Below are 27,857 nucleotides of genomic sequence, written 5' to 3'. Positions count from 1 at the left end.
TTTACAGATAAAAAGCAATACCTTTGCTAAAGTGATTTTCCTTCTAAACGTAGCAGTTACAGAGTCATTTAGATATGAAAGTCTTAGAACTCAGGTTTTTATTAGGTTGCGCCATTTTAACAGATTAAATGTTACTCTAAATTGAATATTACACGACCTACACGAAAAAAATGATGAAATTGACACGATATGTAAATCAATAATTTGATTTTCCAATGTAAAAGTATATTCAAATAATCGCTTAGTTTTACTTTTAATGTATATTGAAAAATAAAACACTGTAAAGTAGTAATTTGAAGGGGAAAAAGCTTGCTTTTACCCTCAAATTTATGCTGACATAACCATTTCAACTTAAGTTTACGTTTCGTCTTCGACTCATCAGTGCGTCAGCAGATTATGTTGAACTGCTGACGCAAACCCCCGGATCAACATAATCTGCTGAGCAGACGTAAAGTTAATGCTATTTGCAAGACACTTTTTTATTACACAAGAAGTGTAACGTCTAAACTGACGTCTCGAACGAAACAAGTTTCGGCTTACTGGCCGTGTATTGCCTGTAAAGTAATTTTCCTGCTTCAAGTATGTTCATGAAAGTATAAGTAAATTAACAATATACTTTTTGCTGTGTACAGTTTGTTGAACTGTACTCAAGAAATTAATTTCTCCTACATCATTTGATGCAAATTAACACATTGGCTGAAAAGTCCCGGACCTAACACATAGATGGCGTTAGTTTTATTGCATTCACTTTTTTCAGTTAATACTAACCTTAAAAAAACAGCAGTTAAAATTTCTTGATATTCTTTTCATTAGTTTGTGAGTTATTGTGCTAAGAGTGACGGTACTCTGTTCAGAGTGGGTGCTTACTGCTGACCAAAAACGAGAATGTGTTGATGATTTTGAGCAGTGTTTAAACATAAAAAACGGAATTTTCGCGTCGACATGTGACAATGGATGAAACATGGACTCATCACATCACTTCGGAATCAAAACGATCGTCATCTGTAGAGAAAAGAAATGTTGTTGTGTCCAAATTGTCCAAACCTCGTCTAAAGCGCCCGAAAACACAACAATCGGCTGGAAAGGTTATGGCCTTGGTATTTTGAGATGTGCGTGGTGTAATATTCATCGAATATTTGGAGAAAGGAAAAACCATTAACAGTAAATATTATATAGCGTTACTGCAGCGTTTGAAGGCTGAAATTGCAAAGAAACGACCGTATATGGCAAAGAAAAAAAAAATTTTCAGGGATTTAGGGATTTTGGGCTTTTGGGATTTTGGGCTTTTGGGATTTTGAGATTTTTGGGTTTTGGGTTTTAGAGATTAAGGGATTTAGGGATTTAGGGATTTAGGGATTTAGGGATTTAGGGATTTAGGGATTTAGGGATTTAGGGATTTAGGGATTTAGGGATTTAGGGATTTAGGGATTTAGGGATTTAGGGATTTAGGGATTTAGGGATTTAGGGATTTAGGGATTTAGGGATTTAGGGATTTAGGGATTTAGGGATTTAGGGATTTAGGGATTTAGGGATTTAGGGATTTAGGGATTTAGGGATTTAGGGATTTAGGGATTTAGGGATTTAGGGATTTAGGGATTTAGGGATTTAGGGATTTAGGGATTTAGGGATTTAGGGATTTAGGGATTTAGGGATTTAGGGATTTAGGGATTTAGGGATTTAGGGATTTAGGGATTTAGGGATTTAGGGATTTAGGGATTTAGGGATTTAGGGATTTAGGGATTTAAGGATTTAGGGATTTAGGGATTTAGGGATTTAGGGATTTATGGATTTATGGATTTAGGGATTTAGGGATTTAGGGATTTAGGGATTTAGGGATTTAGGGATTTAGGGATTTAGGGATTTAGGGATTTAGGGATTTAGGGATTTAGGGATTTAGGGATTTAGGGATTTAGGGATTTAGGGATTCAGGGATTTAGGGATTTAGAGATTTGGAGATTTATTGATTTAGGAATTTAAGGATTTAGGGATTTAGGGATTTAGAGATTTAGAAATTTAGGGATTTAGGGATTTAGGGATTTAGGGATTTAGGGATTTAGGGATTTAGGGATTTAGGGATTTAGAGATTTAGGGATTTAGGGATTTAGGGATTAAGGGGTTTAGGGATTTAGGGATTTAGGAATTTAGGGATTTAGGGATCCATGTAAGGGTGGATCAAAAATTCGATTGTTTCGATTTTCTCCAAAAATAATTTTTTAAGAATCATAACTTTTGAACCACTTGACCGTTGCTGATAATTTGTGGATATTTTGTCAAGAAATGTCTGCAGTTTTTGGAAAAAATGCGAATATTGTAAAATTTTTGTTTTGTGTTTAAAAAAATCCATTGTATATCTTTTGAACAGAAACCTTCATGGTTTGCGACCAATTTGCACTATGTTATTATTTTTTGGAAAGCTGTAACCTTTTTACATAACACATCTGTTTTGTTTGTTTTTGAGTTATAATTTATTGAAAATTTCAAGTTTTTGTAGTTTCCGTGTTTTTTTTTCGATTTTCTTTGAAAAAGACGTTTGATAAATTTAAAACTTCTGAACCATTCGACCGATTCTGATAATTTGTGGTTATTTTGTCAGAAAATGTCTGCAGTTTTTGGGAAAAAATGTTATTATGACAAAGTTGGAGTTAACTCCTTCTTAGCAAATATGATAGAGATGGATAGAGCCGTGACACATAATATTAATACAAAAACACGTCAAAACATTTTTTCATATCGATATGTTTAGTTTTTGTTTCGTGATATTATTTATTGTTGTCTTCGAATAAAAAAAAATATTTCGCACAGATTTTATCTTACTCTATCCCCCATCGTAAAATCTGCAGACATTTGTTGACAAAATATCCACGAGTGAGTGGAATCGGTCGAGTGGTTCAAAATTTATAAATTTACCAAAAACGATTTTTTGAAACTACAAAAACTTGATATTTTCAAAAAAATTTTATTTAAAAACAAAATAAAATCATACATCGCCAATTCTTGGATATGTTATATGCGAAAATGTTTCAGCTTTCAGAAAAAAATATAAAATGTCATAGTGCCCATCGGTCACAAGCCATGAAAACCGTTAAAAAATTATACAATTGTATTAATTTTCAAACACTAAACTTCAACTTTACAATATTCACATATTTTTCCTGAAAACTATAGATATTTATTGACAGCATATCCAAATATTTGCGGAATCGGTCAAGTGGTTCAAAAGTTATGATTTAAAAAAATGTCTTTTTTGAAGAAATTTGAAAAATTGGATTTTTTGATCCATTCTAACAATGAAATTGTCACCCAATGACAAAATAAAAAATGTACGGGTCTAATATTTTTCGATGAAGAACGATTCTTCCAATTACTATGAAATTCGGAGAGATCGTATATAAGTTTCTCATGAAATTGCTGCATTTGGATGAGAGAATTCTTTCTTCACGAGAACCCAATACCGCTCGATACGTCACAACTCCGTACGGTTGGGTGGACTTGTCTCTTTCGGTACAATATGGACTCCATTCACTATATATCAAACATTGCTGGTGTACAAATCAGGTCAGGAGGGGACGGGTATAGCGTGATGGGTAAGTCGATGCCTTTCACGCAGCCCGCCTGGGTTCGATTCCCAACCCCGCACATAGGGTCAGAAAGTTTTTCTGGCCCGAAGAGGCGAATGACATTAATGTTAAAACCTCTATAATTGAAACAAAAAAAAAATCAGGTCAGGATAGTGAGGGAGCGTCATGGATGCGTAGGAATTGTAACAACCGCTTCTTTAGGATCTTTCTTCTTCACGTTATGTTTCCTTGTGATGACACTTGGCTTGATCGACCGCAGCTGCATATTGCCTGCCAAACCATATATTTTTGGGAAACTTGTCTGAAATGTTCCTATACGCCGTTCCGTTGCATGGCAGTATGTAATTAAATTTCGGGAAACCGCTCAAAGACTTCCAACACATAATTTTTATTGCCCATTTTCACGCAGGAAAACTTTATCAAATATTCGTAATACAACTTGCGGGTTCGGGTTTTAACAGTCACATTCTGTTTATCATTATAGTAGGGTCAAGTACTTTTGAATAATCATTTTTTTCTTTATATTTCCTTATAGTAAAATATTTCAAAAATATTCTGTCAAATTTTCAGCCTTATCGGAATAAAACTCTGGAAGTTATGGGCCTTTAACTTTGCGTATCTCGTACTGCGAAGGAGCAAGAGAATGACTGACTTGAAAAGACCCCAGAAAAATAAATTGTTTCCTTCGATTTTATAGACAATAAACTTTAAATACGTTTTTCTCGAAAGCAAGTTTCAATTTTTTTTCAAATTTTGTACACACTTTCTATCTGTGAAATACCAGACCAAAACGTTTTCCTTTTCATTTTTTTATTACTTTGAGGAGGGTTTTTTTTAGCTACGGAATGATGATTCTTTTTCGTGAAAAATCGTCTTTTTAACTTTAAACAACCACCAAAAATAATTAAATAAATAAAATAACTGTGTTGCTTTGATTCGTTGACTGCGATACAGTGGACACCGCAAATCATGATTTCCAAGAAGCGTTCTCTTTTTCGGCATATTTCTCAATATTTTTCCACGAAAAAATTACGGAATGTTGATGCTTTGTATTATGCAAAACATTTGAATTTATTTTGTTAAATGATAGTTCCAAAAAAATCACCAAAATAGTGTTTGTTTCTTCAACCGGACTTTATACTTTGTCAGTGGTTGGAAGCATGCACGAAAGTTGGAGACGTTGTTATTTTTCCTAGCCGAAGCACGAACCGAAAAATATGATTTTTTGCAATATTTGCTCCACCTTCGTCTCCTGATAATTCTTGAGATCCGTTTTTGTTCCGATCCCAGCCTTCCAGGCTGTTGTCAAACGTGTATCGAAAGGTTTTAGAACATTGCAGGAATACCAAGCTTTTTTGCAAGTTTTCTTACTGACAGATTCGGATTTTCATTGCGACCGCATTCCATTTCCTTCCGCACTTACTTTTCTATCAACGCCATCTTCGATCTAAAAGCTTGTCCTAGTATCAGCCGAAATTGATTTTACACTATGAACAGACGTACGTTCATCAGTCTGCGAAACAACGAAGGAGCGTAAAAAAGCAAGGATTTAAGAAAAGGAGTGATGATTTTAATTAATCTTCGAAAGATTGCTGGTTGTTCGAGCCCAGGCGATCACAATTGCAACGTGAATAATTGCACAATTTAAGCCTGTTAAAAGCTGCTCACATGAAATAGAACGTATTGGGTTTGAGTAATTATTTTTAAATGACCAAGAAAGCTCACTCCGATCAACATATATTAGAGTGTGAGCAGCTTGGAATTTCGTTGCTAATGATAATTACAGGAACTAGCTGATCCGTGATTGTGTCATTAAGCCATGAGGTGCGAAAGTAGCCCCGTCAAAGTTACAACACAACTAATTGTTTCATTAATCTATGAATGCAAACGATTGATTTTTTGTAGAGTATAGATTAGGATTGGCTCACACGGTTTTCCTCATATGTGCGTTCGTCTAGTGAAATTTGAATGAAACAGGTACCTATTTTCCCATCAACCATTAGCCAACGCTATCTCCTGGATGTTACTCAATAACTCACCCGAACGGATGTGAAGAATCGCCGCCCTTATTCAAATATTAAAATAGTGCTCGTGTACAGCTTATCATTGATTACCTGGCTCGTCTTCACGGCACTTGTCGTAGGAATATGCAATCTGAAGGCAGTTCAAAAACTGCCGACAAATCGGTTCTTTACAGAGCTGCCGATAGCGCCCGGAAAGTACTAACTGAATAATGTATGAGTTCTCGTGTAACTGCTTCAAAACGACAGCCGCAAAATTACTGTGCTGGACTGGCCTGGGCTGGTCTGGTCTGGCACTTCCCGTATGAGTGGCCGATAAAAATCTTTACGAGGGAGAATTGCCGGTTGTCTAGCAATTGGTACACATACGATACTACTATGTAATGAGTCCAGCAGTGCGCCGGGCCGTAATAAATTGTGGCTTGTTGATTCCTGTCAACCCTTCGCGGTGGATGGTCTTGCATACCGTCATGACTAGGCATGGGAAAAAAACGGCACGATGCTTCGTGATATCGACCTCACTGTTCAGAGCGATTGGGGATTTCTGCGATATTGGAATTGATATCCAGTGGTAAATATAGCCCTTTCTAGCCGGGCATTCCGAGGAAGCCCCATTCTTCGGTCTGATTGAAATTCCTATTATTTAACAGTTAAAGAATGCAGTTCAGTCTGAACCTTCATTTAGTTGAAATATTATTGAATCCCATTTTTAACGTTTACATGTTATCTAACTCAGATAAAAATGCATTGTTTTATGATCCATTATTAATTAGTTGCTTTTATTCTATTTCAGTTTTATCTTGCGCAAGATGTCAGGACTTTGGATATGATGGTGCTAAAGGTAAGTGTCTATTTCGACGTAATAAATGCTTTTAGATTCAGTTTCTTTAATAAATTTCACACATGTTAAAAACACGTCCTGTTCAATCCTCCTAGTGGTGTAATGAATTTTAACGATTTTAGCATAGTTCTTCAAATAAAGGTTTGCAATTTTCAATACAAGAAATCGGAATTGATTATTGATATATTCGTAGTTGGTACGATATCAGTAACTGATACAAATAAAAACATTTCTGAGAAAAGTTTATTAAAAAACTACGTTTTTGGTGTCTAAAAGACAGAATGACAACCAGATCCAAATAAAATTCAATGGTAATCAATGACACCATTGGATTTGAGCGTGATTTTATGAAAATCGGCCATTTTTAAGAAAAGGAAGTAAGTTTTTGATTTGATTACTATTTTTGATACTTTTGGACCAAGGGAAAAAGGTCTGGCTAGTTCCAAATGTCAAACGGAGGGTTAATTTGTCATCATGGAATCAATACAAACCATATTCAAATTCGTACTGCAAAGCTACTTTATTCAGCTAGTAGCTGTTTTCATCAAGGATTGCCATTAAAAATAAGAAACTATTCATTCAACACCTATGCCTCAACCTCAACGGAAAAAGCTTTTTGCTAATTTCATACACTTAAAAAATTGGCAAATTTAGCAGCTGCAAGATTCATATGGTGGTCTATAATATAACTGAAACTGAAACAAACGTATCCCCAGCAAGCCGTTTTAATTTTATTTATTCTTACAGTTCTACTGTCAAATTTGAAACTGGTATACGCTGCCGTTCTATTTTTTCTATATTTGAAACACGCTGCTGGGGCTGCCAGATTATTTTGTTATAATTTTTAGATTTAAATTTTAATACTGACATAAATTATGCATCTAGAACTAGAACACTACTGAATAAATTGATCGATTTTTGTCATACATTTATTTTATCCTGGTTTTAATCTCACGGTCTTTCACCACCGAAAAGTTCGTCCGTTTGTTGAAGTGTTTTGTGTCACCATATAGATCATATACCCTAGAGCCAACTCCGCGGTATCTTTGAATGAGTTTTTTAAGTCATCGTCCTTCCGTTAGGTAAACGATGACGATGGAGCAACCGGCAATGAGGGCTATTACCAAATACAAATTATTAGAGTGCCTATAACCAGAGTGACGACATCTCATCCGTAATGTTGGCAACAATTCAAAACATTCCATTAGCTTTACATTGAATTGACAGGTCGTTTGCTCGTTTGGAACTGGTATCTGTCATTCCAAACGAACAGCTGTCGCCACTCTGATTATAGTCACTCTACAAATTATGATACTCCCATGAATTTACAAGGACACGTTTTCCAATATTTGGTCCACTGTCAGAATGACAGTGTACTTTCACAAATTTCCTATAAAACTGGCAACTTTGAAGGTTGAAATCCGTTCAACTTGGATACTGGCCCTTATTATGAGTATCACTACACGGTGAAAATCAAGTGAAGTGATTTTTACCTTATTATCGGTATCACTTCACGGTGAAAACGAAGTGAAGTGAATGTAGGTCTTTATCACGAAATTCGCTTCAGAGAAAAAAGTAATTACTTAGATGAGCTTGTTGTTATTACGAACATCAAATCACCAAAATTTTGTTGAAAAAAATGATATTTTTCACTGTTGTGATTACTTCACTGAGCGTGATACCGGTAATAGGTAAAATCTAGTGAAGTGATATGTGAGTGAAGTGTAAGTGGAAGTGAAAGTGAGAACGGTAATAAGGGCCATTGTTTATTTAATAAATTGCGATTTCATTAGAAAAATTTTTGTTTTTGGAACAAAGTTTAAGATAAATTACAGTATTTTAGGCGTAAAAATATGTATATTTCTATATGTTGCAGTTTTAATAATGCCCTGGTCCAAGAAGGAGTCATTTTTTCGAAAAATTATAAAATATTATTTCAAGAAAAGAAAAGCTTTTATTTTGAACGATGTCCTTGTTTTACTTTCATTAATTAACATTTATCATTTTTTTTATTGATTAGCATTGTAATATTTTGAAGTGAAGTTAAAAGATTTTGGCCCACTGAGCTCGAGACTGTTATCCTAACTTGCTGATGGTCTTCGCGTCCATTATCATTTGTCTACCGATTTCTGAGTTAGAATTTCAGCTTGTTTGCGTATATTAAACAAATAACAAAATGTATTTGAACAAGTTTGAAGCTCTCCTGAAATTGGTAAAAAAACTCACGGAATAATTCAAGATGACCTTCTTCACTTAAACGTCCTCAACTTAACGCTTCCAATTAAGTACGTGAAAAGTAGGACACTTTTCTATTCTGTGGAAGTCAATATGATTTTTTTTCCGATAGCGTAGCGTACTACTCCCGACTGACAGTAGTCTAATAGTGGTTTTGTAGAATAGAAATGTCAATCTGGGTTTTGCGGAGAATAGTTACAGGAAAATGATAAATATTACGTCTATTAATAAAATGAATTGAGCTTTTAATAGAAGTAAATTAAAGTTAGAACTGTTTTAGTACTTACTTCTGTCATTTAACATTTCAATTTCATGCTTTCGTTCAGCCATATCATAAGACATTAAATACTCCTGCATGTTCTTTGGTCACACGATTTCAAAACATAGGCAAATAGTGAAAAAAGACAACAAACAAACTAATCTCGTATCGTAGCAACCTTGATGTTACGTTGCCAGATATGCTTTTTATCAACCTTTGTAAACAGAAGGTTTGAAACTGAGGAATGAGTCCGGCCTACTAGTTGCTTTGATGAACCAAAAATATTTGATGCATTTGTATGAGATCTAGGGGTATTATTATTTGTATTTGCTATTACTCTGTTGAAAGCTACCTTATTTGGAAAAGTGGTTTTGAATATTTAACGTTTATTGTGTCCTCAGATAAGCATATTTTTCACATTATTATTTTTATGAATAATATTTTTTATGTGTCGTTTGATTTTAGGAAAATATTATTGATAACTCTGATATCGTTGTTATTTTCGGAATACAAACTTTACTTTTTTATTTCGCTTTGATAACAAACATACAAAATAGTCTAACCTTTAAATGAGAGCCTTTTTTTTGTTTGTTTTCTCCTTAGAGGAAAAGTTTGCTGATGGTACCGAAATATCTAATCCGAAGAGACCATAAACAAAGATTACAAAGATACACACAAAAAACCCTAAATGTTTATCAATGAGAAGTATGAATATAGGACTTTTGAATATGCGTTATACATACTGGTTTGTAGTTTGAAAATTCGCATAAAAATGTAATCAACTAAGCGCTTCTTTAAAAAAATAGACCAGCCCTTGAAAGAAGAAAAAGAATAACGTTAATTGAATGATTACTCTTGTTCTGTTCAACAGAATAATTACATACCCACTTTAGGTAGAACTGATCACTAATTGAACACCAGTGATGTTACATTATTGAGCTGAGACAGGAATCGGGGTCCCGATGCCCCTGAAATGCAAACACGTGCCAACCGAGCGAATATCGCGCTGACGATATGAAGCTAATAGCAACTGGGATTCTAGGGTTACTGTACCAAGTGTCATCTCTTCGATATACCACAATACCAAAGACAAAATACTTTGATAATTTTATAGCCACGCGAAAAGCACATTAAAATCAGTGGATCGAGCAGATTGAGATCAATATGAGATATATGAGATAACTTTTCAATTCATATACAGAGAAAATTAACTTTTAAATTTAATATTTTTCCCATATTCTCCTATAGCATGATAAGTTTTGCTGAGTTTAATTTTTTCTAGTAGACATACAGTTCAAACAATTCAAGAAAAATCAATAGATCTCAGTTCAATGTCGGCTATTTTCAATACCACTCTCGATTCTAGTAATCTAGATTCATATCAGCTTTGATTAAAATGTCGGATGGAATTTATTGTTTTTTTTCTGTAGTGTACCTAGTTATAATTTTATTTCACCCATTAAATATAACGATTTGTTTTACGACCTTATTGACACTAAACACCGTTATCATTTCAAATATCAACAATCAACATTACTTTCTATGAACCTGTAAATCACTTAATAAGAGGCATCGCAATTATCAGTTTCTTACACACTGAAAAGTAATCAATATTAACCAACATATTATTGGTACGAAATCAACGAGAGAATCGTTAGTTTGACTCCGAATCTGGCTCCAATTACAACGATTTCTTAACCACACTATTTTAGGTGCCGGAAAAAAAGTTGCGCAAACCTAACCGAATGATGAGAAATAGTTTTTTAACGCACTTTGAATTTGTTCCTCTAGCGATCAAAATAACCTCAACCGAATCGAACTAATTCCGGATCTCGATATTGGTCAATATATCATCTTATAAAAACAAAAATGATTATACCAAAAACAAATTTTTCTTGCATTTTAAAACAGGTCCTAAAACTCTACAAAATAATTAAAACTGTATGAGTTCTCCATAGCAGCCTGTGTAAAGTTCAATCGTAATTCTAAGAAAGATTCTAATAATGAAACTTATATGGCGCGTCAAGTAAAATTAGCTGCGCGTTAGATTACCAATTGGGCCTACAAAACCAAAGTAGAAACTTTACCAAAAGAGAATATGCACATTGACATAAACAAAGTGCAAGAGGTGCAACTGAACAAATCTATATCTACTATAAACATTCATTTTCCCTCTAAGCCTGAATCAAATGCATCAAGCATATCACACTCATATGTTAAGCGAAGTGAGTGTAGAATTTCATAGAAATTCTGTTACATTAAGTCGAAAGAGTAAGACACTTGAGGCCAGTTACATGACAGCTGCAAAGCTCTGAATCCGGTAATGTTTTGACTAAACCACATCTGGCTTCTGTGGCAACATTCGTTTTGTTCAATAGTGAATAAACGAGCGCTTATAGAACGTTCTGTTAAAATAATAAAGTATTCTTTTGACCCGTGATAACAAATTCTACTGTATCATACGAGATGCGAACTTTGCTGTTAATAATAAAGATCATGGTGTTTACTTATAGAAGGGCTCAGTTAAAAAGAGTTACCAATGAGTTTCGGTAGAAAATATGTCAGGTAATATATCATTCTCTGGATAATGATTCCTGTTACTTCGACCATGTTAATTCATGGTAATTTTCATAATTTCATAGCACAAGTGGTGGAATATTCCACCATGAATTCTCTGATTTAGCGAAGGGTTGAAATTACCTTGCAAATAGCAATATTCAAAATTTATAACTGGTTAAAAATGCGGGTGCGTAATTTCAGAGACATAACTGGAGGACGTGAATACGACTAAATTGATATTGACAGAACCTGAATTCAGGAACTAGATCTGAATAAAAAAAACAAAATTCGGAATCTAAAATTCTGGAGCTGAGCCCAATTACAGAATCCAGGTTTCGTATTTAATTGTAAAACTGAATTCTGAACTTGAATTCCGAACCCTAATAAGGAAACTGAATTAATTTCCAAAATCTAGTTGCAAGTTCTGTTCGAGCATGCGGGTTCGAAATTCGTGAATTTAATTCTGAAGCTAAGTTTAGGAATTGTATTCTGAAACTAAATTTAGGATGTAAATTCTGAAACTGAGTTTAGAAATTCAACTATGGTTGAATGTTCAAAATTCTGGTTCGGAGCTGAGATCTAAAAAGTTTTTCCGGAATACAGATGTTCGGGATGGAATGCAAACACTCTTCGTATCAGCTTTCTGTATTGCAGATCAAAGCTAAAAATTGGTTTATTATGAATTTTCATTGATTGCATTTAGTTCACAAAGGAATAAAATTACTCACAATTATTTGGGTTCTAACATTTCTTTCAACTTTCCTCCTGCAGATTCATCCGCAAATTGTATACTGATCATTCGGGGTCCGTAAGCTATGACCTTTTCCAGTTGGTCTGGGGTAGAAATATATCCCACGCGAGCTTTTACGTTAGTGTTTTGTTTAGAGTTAAAAATACGGAAATTTGATTATAACTTTTTTGTGACCAAAATATCTTAACATAGTAAGCGATAATAATGTAAAACGCGTTATAAATATAAATGCGATGAGCGGCACTCCAGTGCTCCATGATGGAAAACTACTAGACGAAAATAAACCTCAATTTTTTCTACATGGTCGTTTCAATAATATTATGGGATATAACTCATTATTCATGATATATTCGATAATTTATTGAGTATTGCTGTTTTTGACATACCAACGCAGTTATTTCCGGTGTAGAGTAATAGTCAAAGTATTGAAACGACGGCTGAAAATGCTAGGGAAGTTCACATGTCACCCTGTCTGATTGATTACTGTTCTTCACGTTAGCTGTAATTTATTATTATTTCCGAAGCAGCAAATTAATTTCACTGCATTATTGAAAACGGTACTGAACTTTGATGGGTGGTACAACGAGCAAATTAACAATTAATTATAAGCCTAGACAACAAGCAAAGACTCCGAAGGTCACACACACAGTTTATAAGCTTACAGGATTTTGCCTGTAAATAAGTTACTTGTATATGCCTTGATCCAGGACGTACATTGAGTTACTAGGTGTTATGTTTTATCCGGAAATTTCTATAGCATTTATGAAGCAAAATTCGAAAACTGTTTCGGACGTTGAAAAAAAAACTATTCCGAAAAAATAGTTGCTGAGGCATAAATATTTGAATCAAACGACTAGCTCTTGTTAAGTGAAATTCTCGATCACGCTATTCGATGAAATTATTATTTAAACATTGATAAACAGTAGTTGCGTGACCAGTGACATTCTCGGGAACAGCACATGGAAAATGATTTGTTTCCCGCGGTGCACCTCTTATCAATATTGGTATGGCATGTTTGAATTATCAAGTATTTCCAATTCCGTAGAGGTAAACTGAATGTTTATTTTATGAAATGCAGCATTTTTCCTTTAGAATGTCATCGTTTCGATTCATTACGTTAGGAACGAAAATAATACACACTGATTTTCAACTACTCAAGCTTCACAATGCCCAACAAAATTTGTCTTTATATAAGTTAGTTAACCAATATCAGTTTGAACAGTTCAAAAGTTCAATTATTGCTTTTGAAAGAATCGTAGCAGGCGCGTTATCCGAACAGAAAAATATCTCCCATCTTCAAAGTTATTTGATGCAACCACGACTTTCTGTTGCAATACAACGGTAGTTCTTGTGCATACTGAGTCCTCATCTCTGCTAGTGGAGGTACACAAAAGCGGCGTTGAAGTTCGTGATTGAAATCCTTTTCATTTGCTAAGTTGTTGAATTTCGAATAATCTGTTGAGCGAGTGGTTTTAGGTTTTAGTACTCAGGATTGTGTAGACGGAATTGATACTGAGTTTTCGATGAGTGCCTGTTTGATTGGAAATCCAAGATTCGATATACCAACTCTTGCTTATTGGAGATTTTACCTTACCTAACTACGTGCTTGCAATAAGGAGTGTATCGAAAATAAGCTATCCATATACATTTGTGTTGTGAGCATGTATTTGTGATGGTTTTTTATGCTCAGATCACAGCATGCTGTGCGTTTTTCTGTCAGCTTTCGTTTTTTTACTTGTTTGTGCGGTTGAAATTCTGCGTTTTCAAAACGTTGCGTATTGAAAAGGAAGTGAAAATTAAAGTTCTGGACACATGGCTGATTGTGAAGGGTATTACTATGCGAAACGGTTTGTAATTAATCATGCTAGTGTTAAAACCATAATTAATGAGTTTGGGGAACACTATTATTTGGATTAGCTACCAGTAAGTAGCAGAAAACCCGGTTTTCCAACCCGAAACTGGACCAGAAAGTGGTATCTCTAATCATGAAGAACAAATCAATGTCAATACGTGATTTGGCCAAAAAAGCAGGGACGAGTTTCGGAATGATCCAGCGTATCAAAAAGCGAAATTAGCTGAACACCTACAAGAAGCAGAAAATCTCGAAACAAAGTGTAAAACAGAAGAAGCGAGAAGCAACAAGGGCCCGGAAATTGTATTCGCATCTTTTGCAGTGTCCGGATGCATGCGTTTTGATGAACGATGAGACTTATGTAAAGGAAGACTCAAAAACCCTTCCAGGTCCACAACTACTTTACTGTCGTCGTTGGGGAGGATGTGAGCGATGCGGACAGGTCGAATCAAGTGGAGAAATTCGATCGAAAGGTACTGGTATGGCAAGCAATATGTTCCTGTGGTTTGAAGTCAACTATTTTTTTACACTACCGGAAATAACAGTTCGGCTGAAAAGTTCCTATCGTTTAATAGAAACACACATTTTTTTTGCCAAAATTCGTTTTTATTATTCAACATAATTGCCATCAGAGGCGATACAGCGATTATAGCGATCTTCCAACTTTTCGATACCATTTTTGTAGTACGATTTGTCCTTTGCCTCAAAATAGGCCTCAGTTTCAGCGATTACCTCTTCAACGCTTCTAAATTTTTTTACTAGCGAGCATTCTCTTGAGGTCTGAGAACAGGAAAAAGTCACTGGGGGCCAAATCTGGAGAATACGGTGGATGAGGGAGCAATTTGAAGCACAATTCGTTCAATTTCAGCATGGTTTTCATCGACTTGTGACACGGTGCATTGTCTTAATGAAACAAAACTTTTTTCTTCTTCAAATGAGGCCCTTTTTTTAAAATTTCGTCCTTCAAACGCTCTAATAACGCTAGATAATAGTCACTGTTGATGGTTTTTCCCTTTTCATGGTAGTCGATGAAAATTATTCCATGCGAATCCCAAAATACAGGCGCCATAACCTTACCGGCCGATTGTTGAGTCTTTCCATGCTTTGGGTTCGTTTCATCGCGTGTAGTCCACTGTCTGATTGGACTCCGGAGTGAAGTGATGGAGCCATGTTTCGTCCATTGTTATATATCGACGAAAAAAATCGGTTTTATTTCGATATAACAGCTCCAAACACTGCTCAGAATCATCAATTCGTTGTTGTTTTTGATCGATTGTGAGCTCACGCGGCACCCATTTTGCACAAAGCTTTCTCATATCCAAATATTCGTGAATAATATGTCCAACACGTTCCTTTGATATCTTTAGGGTGTCTGCAGAGTCTGGATAACACTCATCAAGCCATTTTTTGGTATCGGCGGCACTTTTTTTCATCAAAAAGTAGTGTATCATCAACACACGAAATTACTTTTTTTCCATTTTTTTTCACAATAACAAAAGTAGCTTCACTCAAAATGCAATATCTCACAAACTAATAATCAGACAGCTGTCAAATTTATACACGTATCTTTTGAAGGTTGGTACTAACTGAAAATGGTATGTATTTAATTCTAATGGCGCCCTCTCATAGAAACGATACGAACTTTTCAACCGATCTGTTATAAATGCAGAATCTTAGCGATCTGAGTGTCTCCAGAAGAGATTACTTCCTTTATATAAGAAGCATAGTACACCTCCACTGTTTTGGCTGGATTTGGCGTCGGCTCACTATGCCAAAACCACTCTCAATTGGATTGCGGAAAAGGGTATACATTTCGTTGATAAAAATATCAATCCACCAATTTGGCCTCATCGAACATTACTGGGCAATCGTGAAGAGGGTCTTCAAGAAGACTGGTTAGGCAGCTGGGAACATGCAAGAGTTCAAAAATATTTGGGCTCAAGCGTCCAAAAAATGGGATGCAACACTTGTCCGGAACTTGATGAAGAGCGTTCGATCAAAAGTTCGAAAATTCGTGAAGGAATAACCTTAATTTCATCCGGTTTTTATTTTGCTCAAGTTTAACCTCGTACAAACAAGGATATATTTTTAGTTTGAATAAAATATCGTTTTTTCATCATAATTTGAAAGAAAAATTTGTGGATAGCTTACTTTCGATAAACTCCTTAACGAGTCGAAGACGAAACGTAATCGAATAGAAATTTATTATGTGCAATTTACCACAAACATGAAATTGACCTTCTCAATTGAATTTAATGAGAACAATTTTGTTTGCTTGTCAGTCTTCAACGACATTGAATTTGCATACCTTAATGATATCCTAAACACCTACCTAGAGTAGTCCAATCAAGTGATTGTCACTAAGCTAGTGCTAATGCGCGTTTATTATCCACATAAAACAAATTGACCTTCAAACTGTCCCGGTGACGAATTATTATCCTCATTCAATCGACATGTTTTACATTCAGTCCGCTAATCAATAATTCAAAGCGATGGTATCAGGACTGAGTTAGCACCTTTTTTTTCTCCTAGACCTATTAATAATATAGTGGAAGTCCTGGCGGGTTTGGTTTATCAAATATTGAAACCAAACGTGGAAAATTGCTTCGATAGAGATAATGACAAACTGGTTTTTTTTTCTCATCAAATATCGGTCATCAGAAATAATCGGACCATATTAAAAATTATCGCAAACGATTTTGCAATCATTTCATTATCTTTCGAAAATGCAAAACCTACAGAATCGCTTTAGTTTGATTCTCATAGTCAATTAAAATCTGAAACTCTAATGACCAGCTAGAAACTACTTTCAGGCCAAAATGGTCGAAAATCTAATTCAAAGAATCGATTTTCTATAAATTTAGACTTCAATCACTTCTTGTACTTGTCTTGATCACCCTTAAAATAGAGAAGTATAGTGGATAAAAATGCTAATAAGTCTAAAAACTTGTACAGTCATGTTCAATGTAGACTACAGAAGCCATAATCAATCATCGAACCTTATACTTTGCCGTATGCGACATGCAAAACTAAGCATGCTCTGGAAATTAATCACGGTCACATTTTGACATGCGTGATGATTGACTTTCTACATGTGCATACTACGATCTATCCAATTCACTGATTTTCTTCTTTTAAAATCGCGAAGTTCGCATTTTAGAGTGAAAAAAACTTAAGAGTTTTCTTAAATTTGAATTAAATTGAATTGTAAGATGTGGAGTATTTTGTTCCAACCTTCAATACATACTCTTAAAATGATAATTAAACAAAAGTAATGAAATAATTGCCCAATCGATATTTGAAAACCGAGTTTGAATAAAATATTAATCATTTTTCGTACTGTTTTTCTTTGCACTTTCAGGCCCATCCCACTGGGGAGAGCAGTACAATACCTGTACCGGCAAGCATCAGAGCCCAATTAATATCAACTCGCTGGATGTGAAAAAAGTTAACCTGCCGCCACTGATCATGGAGGGATTCGATGCACATCCACAGCAGACCAATTTAACCAACAATGGGCACACGGGTAGGTGGATACTTTGGATTTTGTCTTCGTGAATAGAACTCCCAGCAATCGCGTCCGTTAGCAAGAGTAAACAAACCCTTCACGTGTGATTGAACTTTAATTAGCATAGCTGCGAATACGTCACTATTGCAGTCAACTGGCGTTAACTGCCAAAGTCAACTACGGTAAACCGTTGTGTGCGCTGTGTAAGGAATGAATAATAATAGCAAATGAAATTTGTCCTAAAAATAGAGTTTTGTTGTAAGTTTTTTACGGATTGAGATCATGGCCGATCTTTGAAATCTTTTAGTCATTTTTCATTTTGTTTAGAATTGAAATGTAGCTATTCGATTCGAATAAAATTATCTCCACTTTAGTTTGAATCTGTTTTTTCCAAGTCACGTTTTGACTACGTTTGAAATATGGTAAAATAGGACTAATATATGGAGCAAGTTGCGGCACTACAAATGCTACAAATGTGTTGCGTAAAATATTGCAAACTACGCCAAGTAACCTATCAATTACAGTCAAGATAGCATCATTTTAACATCGACAACTTGTTCGTCGAGAAAAAAAAACTACCGGACAAAAGTGTCCAGTTAGACAAGTTTTTGATCCTCAGAAATTGCCAGATGAGAAATTTATTCAGTCATCTTGTATGAGTAAGACAAGACTCACAAGAACATGGCATGGGGTTTACCGTGGCACGGATGATATGTTGACGTGGAAAACTAGAATCGATTGGTCAACGGAAAACTGGATACGAAGAAATCGATTTGCTTACGAACTAATTCTAATCGCACTTGGGTAATATATGTTTCAAGTACACGGATTCTATAGCAATTAAAATAGAATCTGCATTTTAAATTGTCGAACAAAAATCAGTTGGGTACTAAAAATCTTATGTGAAATTTTGATGGATCGAAGTAGGCACTGTTTTGAACAGACGCTGTTCACGAACTAGACTCAAAACGATTTCAAAGGGCTGTAAGAATAAAACGTAGCAAGCTTGGGCTTTCGATAGTACATTCTACGATACAAACAGTTGAATCCGTTGAAATAAAAGAATACCGTACACTCTCATTGAACATAACTCAAAATTGAGTGACACATCACTAAAATTCATAAAAAGTACACGTACTCTAAACTTGAGTTACCACCTATCTACTCATGTTTGCGTTAAGGGACGAAATTGTCAAAACTTGAGTAATTTTTACTCAAAATAAGAACAAAATATTTTGTTCAAAATTTGAGTAAGTTCAACTCAAAATTTGAGAGAAATTTTTCTTCATTAATTTTCATATACAAAGTTATTCTTCTACCTTTTGAATGCACAAAACAATGATTCAAAACCGTTTCCCTTTGATATCCTTATGTTGCGCTTTTCACTAAGCATAATTGAAACCAAAAAACATCTATGATTGACGTTGATTCATGTTTTCAAAACCGGATCTAGAAACGGCAATGGAAAACGACGTATTCTTGCATTCTTTATTTCGATAAGAATATTCCGAGAATGAAACGCACTGAACTGCAAGAAGTATTTTTTTCACTCAAATGGTTAAAAAAACTAAACGCTCACTCTAATGTATGAATAAATGCGAGAGAACTCATGACAACGAGTTTATTTTACTCAAATCCATACTCAAATTTTGACATATTGTTCCAGTTTATGAATTTGAGTAATCGCAACTCAAACCATGAGTTATGTTCAAAGAGCGTGTACAGATTTTTGGTAGATCTAGAGAATTGAAATTCATGAATCAGCGCTTAAACATGTATAAAGCTTAAACATGTGATTTTTGGTTACAAATAACTGCGGAAATGAATCTTAACTCGGTTCTAAATATTGATCTAAATCAGGGGTTCCCAAACTTTTTCTGTCGAATGTGAAATTTTGGATATATTATTCTTTCTACCGCCCACAGATGAAAAACTTGAGTTGTGTAGAGTGTAGTAGAGAAAAATGGCGAAAAAACTAGTATTCTTCGCTATGCTACACAGTTAAAGTAAAATGTTAACTCAATATCTTGTCTAGCAAACATTGGGTAAGGAAATTAGACAGCAATAGAGACTCAACGCAATCTCACATTATTTGATTGCCGAATAATCACAGTAAGATTCGATTGGCTTGGAAAAGGCTTGGAAAATGTTAACGTGCAATATTAGATTATAGGAGTGGGACTAAAATGTGAACTATTTCAGCCATTCACAGTCAGATCATATACCCAGTTTATTTTTACAGTCCTCTGAGTTGTGTTTCATAACATCATAAGACATAACGTTATTTTCATTTTATCAGTCATATTTTAGTCTGTAATTCTCCTCATAGAAAGTATGGGTATTTTATTTTGTGGCATATGTGGACAAAATTGTGTATTTTGGTAAGGTGCTTTTCTGAAAGTTTCAAATAGAACTGAGACAGAAACAACTTACAGTTTCATATAAACAAATAGTTTTCGTAACTTAAGCTTTTTAAATTATCCGAAAAATAGCTACCCGTCTGTAATTTAGATTTGCAAATTTCCTTATTTTATAACTGTACCAATTTATAAGGGAAGATTTTTGTTAACAATCTTCATTGATGGCCAGACAAACTCATTTCGTCTCTATCGGTTTCCGGTTCCTAAGTATTGAAGTTAATGGTTAAAAAGTTCAAAAAGGAAATGCGAATTTTAGGAGACGGTTCCACCGATTTTCATAAACTTAGATTCAAATTAAAGATAGTGTGATCCCGTAAACCTTTCATTCGGAATCGACTTCCAAAGTGTTTAAAAATTCAAATAGTCATTTAATATCACGGTGCAAGGACCTTAAACGTATTGAATCTATGCTGGAAAATGATGCAAGGTAGGTTTTGTTAACTGACGGTGAAAAAAAATGGCTTTTGCTATACCTAACGCTCGTATACGGATATGTATTTTACAGTATTGTACTGTATTTTTAACCCTAAACCCTTAACACTAAATCAAAATCATCAATCAATAATATCTGCTTCTCAAAAATGTTTGATCAATAATTCATACATTTTTTTAGTTTTTGTCGAACTTAAAAATGCCCTTAAAAATTTAGATTATGAAAATAAATCATTTGAAAATTATTTGCTTTCAACGTATTGAGTTAGTTTTACATTTGATCAGTATTTAACGAAGAAAACAGATTTAAACAATGGTATGCGAATACAACTGTGTGATGAAAACCGCGAAAAAGCTTGCACGGAGACGGGATTCGAACCCGTAGCTAGCTCCTATCCAGGGAAATCGTTTTGCCAAATAAGCTACTCTGCATGTAAAACACACGAAAAAAAAAACAAACTAATCGAGACTGAAACAACGGGAAATTACTACAAATGAACGACGTGGCGCCCGAGCACAGCTGATTATGCTCGTTTTTTTGTTGCAGGATAGTTTAGTTGGCAAAACGATTTACACGGGTAAGATCTAGCTACGGGTTCGAGTCCCGTTTCTGTGGTGGCTTGCTCGAGGTTTTCATTACATAGTTGTATTCGCATGTCATGTTTTCAATCTGTTTTCCTCGTGAGATGCTGATCAAATTTATTTGCTCTTATTCATTATTTTAAGAACAGTGCGTACTGTAAAATGTACTGCATTTTCTTGATTTTGACGCCAAATGTACTGTTTTTCGCAAAAAAAATATGCGAGCGTTAATTATACAGGATCCCACTTTCCGGCTTCGAATTTCGATTTTCACCAACTTTGGCTCAAATGAAATGGCCCTATGGTCTCAAAGGTTTCTAAGATATTTTAGTAAGGGCAATATTCACGTTCCTATTTCTAGCCAGTTTCTTGTTAGGCTGAGTCGATACGCAATTGAGCTCATGTGAATCGTCCGATATGTAAAATGAAAATCATTACGAATTGTAACTAAATTCCAATTCAAGTGCAACAATCGATTACGACTAGAAATCGCTGTGTTTACTACCATTTTTTCGCTGCATAGTTGTAGAGGTTGCTACTCGTATGTCTGCTTATATAATAATAAAATTCAAAAAGGACACCTTTTTAAGCAAAAGTAGCTTATTTGCTTTGCGTATGCTTTTTCCAGCTGAGTAAATCGGCATACATGCATGAAGAAGATAAACTAAATTTTCCTAGAGGTACTTGGTGTGGCAAGCGATCTGTAGGTATGGTAAATTCAGTAAGCCGTACATAACGATCGGTACCGTCAATGGCGTAACGACTAATGCCTGCAGAAGCGCCATCTGCTCTTTCTCCAACCCCACAAAGATGACACTCTGCATTGGTGAATTCTGGCATCGTGCCATTTCGCGGCGAAACTGGTGACGGAGTTGCGATGACGAAGTCAGTGGATTAACATAGTAATAGTAATAATAATAATAATAATAATAATAATGGTAATAAAAAAAATAGTTATAATATTAATAATAATTATATTAAAAAATATACAAATTTCACTACTTGATAATTTTCTCAGTGTATGATTTCCATGACTAAATGTTGTCAAATGATGTAACAGAAAGCTATGTAAGGAGTGTATCGAAAATAAGCTATCCACAAATTTTTCTTTCAAATAAATGATAAAAAACGATATTTCATTCAAACTAAAAATTGATCCTTTATTATACGAGGTTAAACTTGAGCATAATAAAAACCGGACGAAATTTAAGTTATTCCTTCGCGAATTTTCGAACTTGCTTTTTTCACGATTTACCAGTAACGTTCGATGGGTCGAAGTTGAGGGCAATTTGGTGGATTGATAATTTTCTCAACGATATTTATACCCTTTTCTGCAAGCCAATTGAGAGTGGTTTTGGCATAGTGAGCTGACGCTAAATCCGGCCAAAACAGTGAAGGTGCTATGCTTCTTATATAAAGGCAGCAATCTCTTCTGGAGACACTCAGATCGATAGATTTCTGCATTTATAGTTTGGGTAGTGTAAAAAATGGTTGATTTCAATCCACAGGAACATATTGCTTGCCATACCAGTACCTATCGACCGAATTTCTCCTCTTGAATCGACCTGTTCGCATCACTCACATCTTCCCCAACGACGACAGCAAAGAATTGTGGACGTGGAAGGGTTTTTGAGTCCTCCTTTACATAAGTCTCATCGTGCATCAAAACGCATGCATCCGGACAATGCAAAAGACGCAAATACAATTTCCGGGCCCTTGTTGCTGCTCGCTTCTTCTGTTCTACACTTTGTTTCGAGATTTTCTGTTTCTTGTAGGTGATTTCGTCTCTTTTTTTGGCCCTTCGGGAGAGGTCTTGGAGAGGAGATTAAATGAACCAACTTTGTAAAAAAAAACCATTGCTAATATATTCGAATTCTTGGTGAATGAATTCTGGCATTTGTTTGAGTATAGTTCTTACATCAAATTAGATTAGAAGAATGTAGTAATATTTTCCTAGTTTGTTAATTTGTTGTTAAATTCATAGTTTTGTTTATTACAGAACACAGGATTTCAGGTGCAACCGATTGTTTACAATCGGGAGATGGATTAAGATATTTTTGAATAAGATACTAGCGATAAAAATTACTCATGAATGAACCCGAACGATTTATTATGCTGCAACCGTGGATCAGTAGAATATTAAATAATGAGATCTCGTTGACAGCAGCATAGCAACTCAAAGTGTCCGCATACTGGACGCCAATACCGATCCGGTTTCAAATCAACCGACACCAACTGGATCGCCGTGCGTTCTGCTTGCCTAGGTTTTGGAGCAGTGCGAAATTTTATGTCCCTTGTTGGTGGGTCACAGTACACGCATGACGATCTGTGTTTGTCTGGTCAATTGACGAGTTCTAATATTACTGCTGCCCGCCGTCAACTGCCACAAGTCACCACGACGCGGTAACAGATTGTGCAAACCGTGGAAAGCACCGATCAAAATTACTCCAACTCTGAAACGTCATTCTGTACGTATGTTCGTATGGTTATCAAATAACTGACGAAATCGGTCCTGGCTTGTACGCGATAACTGGTTCGGACCGGGTCGCCAACGTCGAGAGGTTGACTTTTGGGCATGAGTGTGAAGTGCTGATCAATCTGCGCGAAATCTGCGGTCGGCTATGTGGTTAATTGAACATTCGGATGCCACATGATCGCGGTGAAATGCGGTCCTCACACCCGGGTTCTACTGGTTGAAGAAATTTCTTCAATGTTTAATTTAAAATATCATGGGAACATAAACTTAATCGTAAGGCTTTCAAATGAATCATATTTCATTTTTGTTCATGCTTCTTTTTCCAGTGGCTGTTACGATGAAAGACCACTTCCCAACCATCTCCGGTGGTCCGCTGAAGGGAGTGTACCAGTACTCGCAGCTCCACTTCCACTGGGGCGATAATGACACTGTCGGTAGCGAAGATATGATCGATAATCACATGTAAGTGAGCGTGATCGTCATTACGAACTCATATTAAACCGTGCTAATCACTTCAGATTTCCGATGGAACTGCACGTGGTGTTCTTCAAGCAGGATTATAAAAACGCCAAAAATGCCATGAAACACTCGGACGGTTTGACGGTGTTGGCCTTTTTCTACGAGATATCCCAGGACGACAATCCTAGCTACGAAGAGTTTGTTCAGCTGCTAGGCAACGTGACCAGTTCGCACAAAACGGCAACCTTCGAGAAACCTCCCTCGCTGAGGAACCTGATCGCACGGGACTTACTGCACTATTACACCTACGACGGATCTTTGACGACGCCGCCGTGCAGTGAGGTTGTCACATGGATTGATTTCAAAGAGCCGATTATGCTGTCGCACGCACAGGTGAATTTATTGACCGAAAATAAAACGATACTATCGAGCAATGGTAAAAACAAACGAAATCCGATTAGTCGGTAAAGATTTTTGACGGGGATTGATGGAAAATGGTAACTAAGTCACCACATCAGCACAGCTTACTTTGACTGTGAATATTGTGTTGCAAACGGACTAATGTCATTGGGAAGGTGCATGACTTTTCGCTTCCCGCCGCTCGTTGTTTCGTTTATTTCTGCTCGGCTTGCTTGGTTTATTTTTGATCTGTTTGGGTAATGCCACGAGACGCCAACACTGGGCGGATGCCGTTAATCAACGAGATGGAGCATGCCCTTTTTTTTGTTACGTGTGAAAGACGCTTGTAAAACATTGCATTTTCGGATTGTTTGACTTCATCCGCATTGTCTGTAATGAAATAACTGCTTAACTGGCGTTAAAAGTGATTCGGATATAATGCCTAGTGTCATTGCTATTATCGTAAAAGTAAGGCAATTTTCTTCTTAAAAATAGCTTTTAGTGTAAGTGCACTTGTTACGAAAATAGTTAACTACAATAGAGTGGTATGCAAAATATTCGATATGATTTGAGGTTGCCATCTGCACAATCTATTTTAATACTACAACAATGTTTCCCGTTTTCGACAGCTGCCAGGAGCCAAATTTTCGAAATAAAATATTTGCATATCATTTTTAAGTTATAATATTTAGGGTTTGAAAATAAGTTCATTGAAAGAATGTTTTTATTCTAATGGGATGTGAATTTTGACAAAAGCGTTATTTCACCTAATCAAATATCAATTTTAGAACTTGTCTCAGTTTATAAATCGTGTTGAGCAGTCTGACCTCGAGTGATCACTGCGAGTGTGACTTTTCTCGGAGGTGGATGGACCGATTTTCACAAAATTAGATTCAAACCGAAAGGCCCTAAAAGTTCCTAAGAATAATCCTTTCAAAACTTTCAATGTGAGCTATCCTCTTCGTGAGGAATGGTTGTCTGGTTATTTGGAACGACAACTTGATGAACACATAGATTTTTATACGGACGATTCTCTGTTGAATGGCCGTGCTGGTGTTGGTATCTACTGTCGTGAAATAAGGCTAGAGCAGTCTCATTCACCTGGTAGATACTGTACTGTGTTCCAAACAGACATCTACGCGATTCTATGTGGAATACAATCGGCACTTCACCAGAGAATCTGTGGTAAACGAATTTATTTTTGTTCCGACAGTCAGGCAGCTTTAAGAGCACTCAGTTCGAATGATTCACGGTCGAATCAAGTGATCGCATATGATAATGGATTTATATTAAAAATTTTCTCTTTCTGATACTTGTTAGAGCAATATTTGCTTCGAAAATGGCTATCTGGGATGAACCAGTTACTGCTAGGTGATCTCTACCTAATCGGACAAACGAAAATTTCAATTTTTAAATTGTCTAGAATATTTTTTTTGTTTATTATCAGTTTATTATTTATTTCATCATTAGAATCATTTTGGTTCAGATTAACTTCCTCTAACATAATTCATCACCTGTCAGAATTCCCATCGATAGATCAATGAACTCAGACACGTACCCAGAGGGGGGTGCAAATCGGACACCTTTATAGATTGTAAAAACGTACTTAATCCACCTAGCAGTGAAATGATAAATTTTTTTACAATCCGCATGTGTTTTTGCATGAATATTCTTTTATGCTTTAGTTCTCATGATATTATTTTAATGACCGTCATTTTAAGCGGCAATCTGAGATTTTAATCACTCGTTACTCTGTAATGTCGAAACTGCAAATCGGATGGAATTTTAAACTAATTCAGAAACCAACATACCCCAAATCGATTCTTGTGGCCATTAATTAATATAACGAATAAATTGCAATATGTTTGAGTCCAACTTTGAAGCTTCTTAGAATTGTCGTCGTCTATATCGGTTTGAATTTTAAAAACTCATCACCCTGTAATTCCAGAATCGGAGGTCAGAATCGGATAAAATTCAATTATTTTGTATGGGACCATAAGTCTTCTAATTTGAATTTTTGTTTATGAAATTCGATTTGGCCTTTTTGAGAAAACGATTGAGCTTTGTGAAACGATTCGATTTTGGAACCAGAATTCGAAAATCGGATAACCGAAATCAGTTAAATTGACCTGAAGAGTTGTATAGTTTACATTTGATTCAAAATGTTTGAAAATCAGTGTAGACATCTTTGAGCAATTTTTGGGTACCTTCAAGATCGAAAACTGCATACCACTAAAACTGAAATAATGTTATTTTGTTATCGACTATCCAAATCTGCAAACCCGATAAACCTGATTAATTTATGTGGAATAGACATTTGTATACTAATCGTCCTGTATCTCCTACAATGTCGAATCTGACTAAAAAGCAAGATGTTAGGACCTTTCATTTGAATCTTAGATCGATTCTGCCATCTACGAGAAAAATGTGTTACATTATTTTAATTTCGTTTTACTTATCATCCTGTAGTTTTGGAACCTGAAGTCGGATCCAAACGTAATTCAGGAACCTTGTGTGTGCTGATCCCGACGAACTGATTGGAATGGTATATGGGTGTTATGTTATTCCAGCATTCATTGCTGTGAGTAGTTCAAATCAATATAATTATGGAATTGCTTTCAACATGAAAATGCTGCCATCATCTGATTTACATATGTCATATTCGAACAATTATGTTGCCAAAAACGAACCGTACTAAAATCGGTCCGAGGCAAAATGTCATGAAAAATGATGCTGTACACAGTCTGTTTGGTACTTAGAAACAATTGTATGTAACAGTATTAAAAATCGTGTTTCACGTTGCTTCTAAGCATTGCTTTGTCATACAATGCACAAAACTCCTACTGCTGGGATAGGTGGAAAAGTCGTTTACACAAAAATGTCGATATCTCCGTTGAAAATGGACGGATTTTGACAATCTATGGCTTGTTGGATAGCTATTACCGTGTGGAATCTAAGTATAGAAACATATTCTGTTTTTAAGGTCAACTGTGACATATTTTCAAAAAACTGAACATTTTGACATAAAACTTATAACTCAAAAAGTAAACATCTGATCTCAAAACCATTCAAAAGCGTTCAGGATAACGGAGAGACCTTTCATTTGCGCCTAGTTTGATCAAAATCGGTCCTGTCATCTCTGAGATCTCAAACTCTTTGTTGCCAACACACACACACACACACACACACACACACACACACACACACACACACACACACACACACACACACACACACACACACACACACACACACACACACACACACACACACACACACACACACACACACACACACACACACACACACACACACACACACACACACACACACACACACACACACACACACATACACACAGACAGATTATGAGTCTAGTGCTTCTTTGGATAGCAAAGTGAAATTGTGGTTTCGACAGTTTTGTGGTGATCGATCCCACAGCTGTTGGGGCTCTGATGCGACAGTGTCAACATTACATGAAATGA

General features: G+C 35.6%; 2 protein-coding genes across 9 annotated transcripts in view; one reads left to right on the top strand and one right to left on the bottom strand.

The window, feature by feature from the left end:
* LOC131435117 (opsin, ultraviolet-sensitive) overlaps positions 1–27,857 on the bottom strand; it is a 316,741-nt gene that overhangs the window by 268,063 nt on the left and 20,821 nt on the right. The window lies entirely within an intron of this gene.
* Positions 1–27,857, top strand: part of LOC131435121 (carbonic anhydrase 7) — a 64,252-nt gene that overhangs the window by 34,144 nt on the left and 2,251 nt on the right. For all 6 annotated transcript variants that reach the window (XM_058602671.1, XM_058602670.1, XM_058602666.1 and 3 more), the window contains exons 3-6: positions 6,393–6,440; positions 17,458–17,622; positions 23,841–23,976; positions 24,033–24,366. In XM_058602671.1, the coding sequence (XP_058458654.1) occupies positions 6,393–6,440; positions 17,458–17,622; positions 23,841–23,976; positions 24,033–24,366 (683 nt within the window). The remainder of the gene's footprint in view (positions 1–6,392; positions 6,441–17,457; positions 17,623–23,840; positions 23,977–24,032; positions 24,367–27,857) is intronic.

This window comes from Malaya genurostris, chromosome 3 (assembly GCF_030247185.1).
Source record: "Malaya genurostris strain Urasoe2022 chromosome 3, Malgen_1.1, whole genome shotgun sequence".
Classification (NCBI taxonomy): Eukaryota; Metazoa; Arthropoda; class Insecta; order Diptera; family Culicidae; genus Malaya; species Malaya genurostris.
This window is presented reverse-complemented; position numbering and strand designations above follow the sequence as displayed.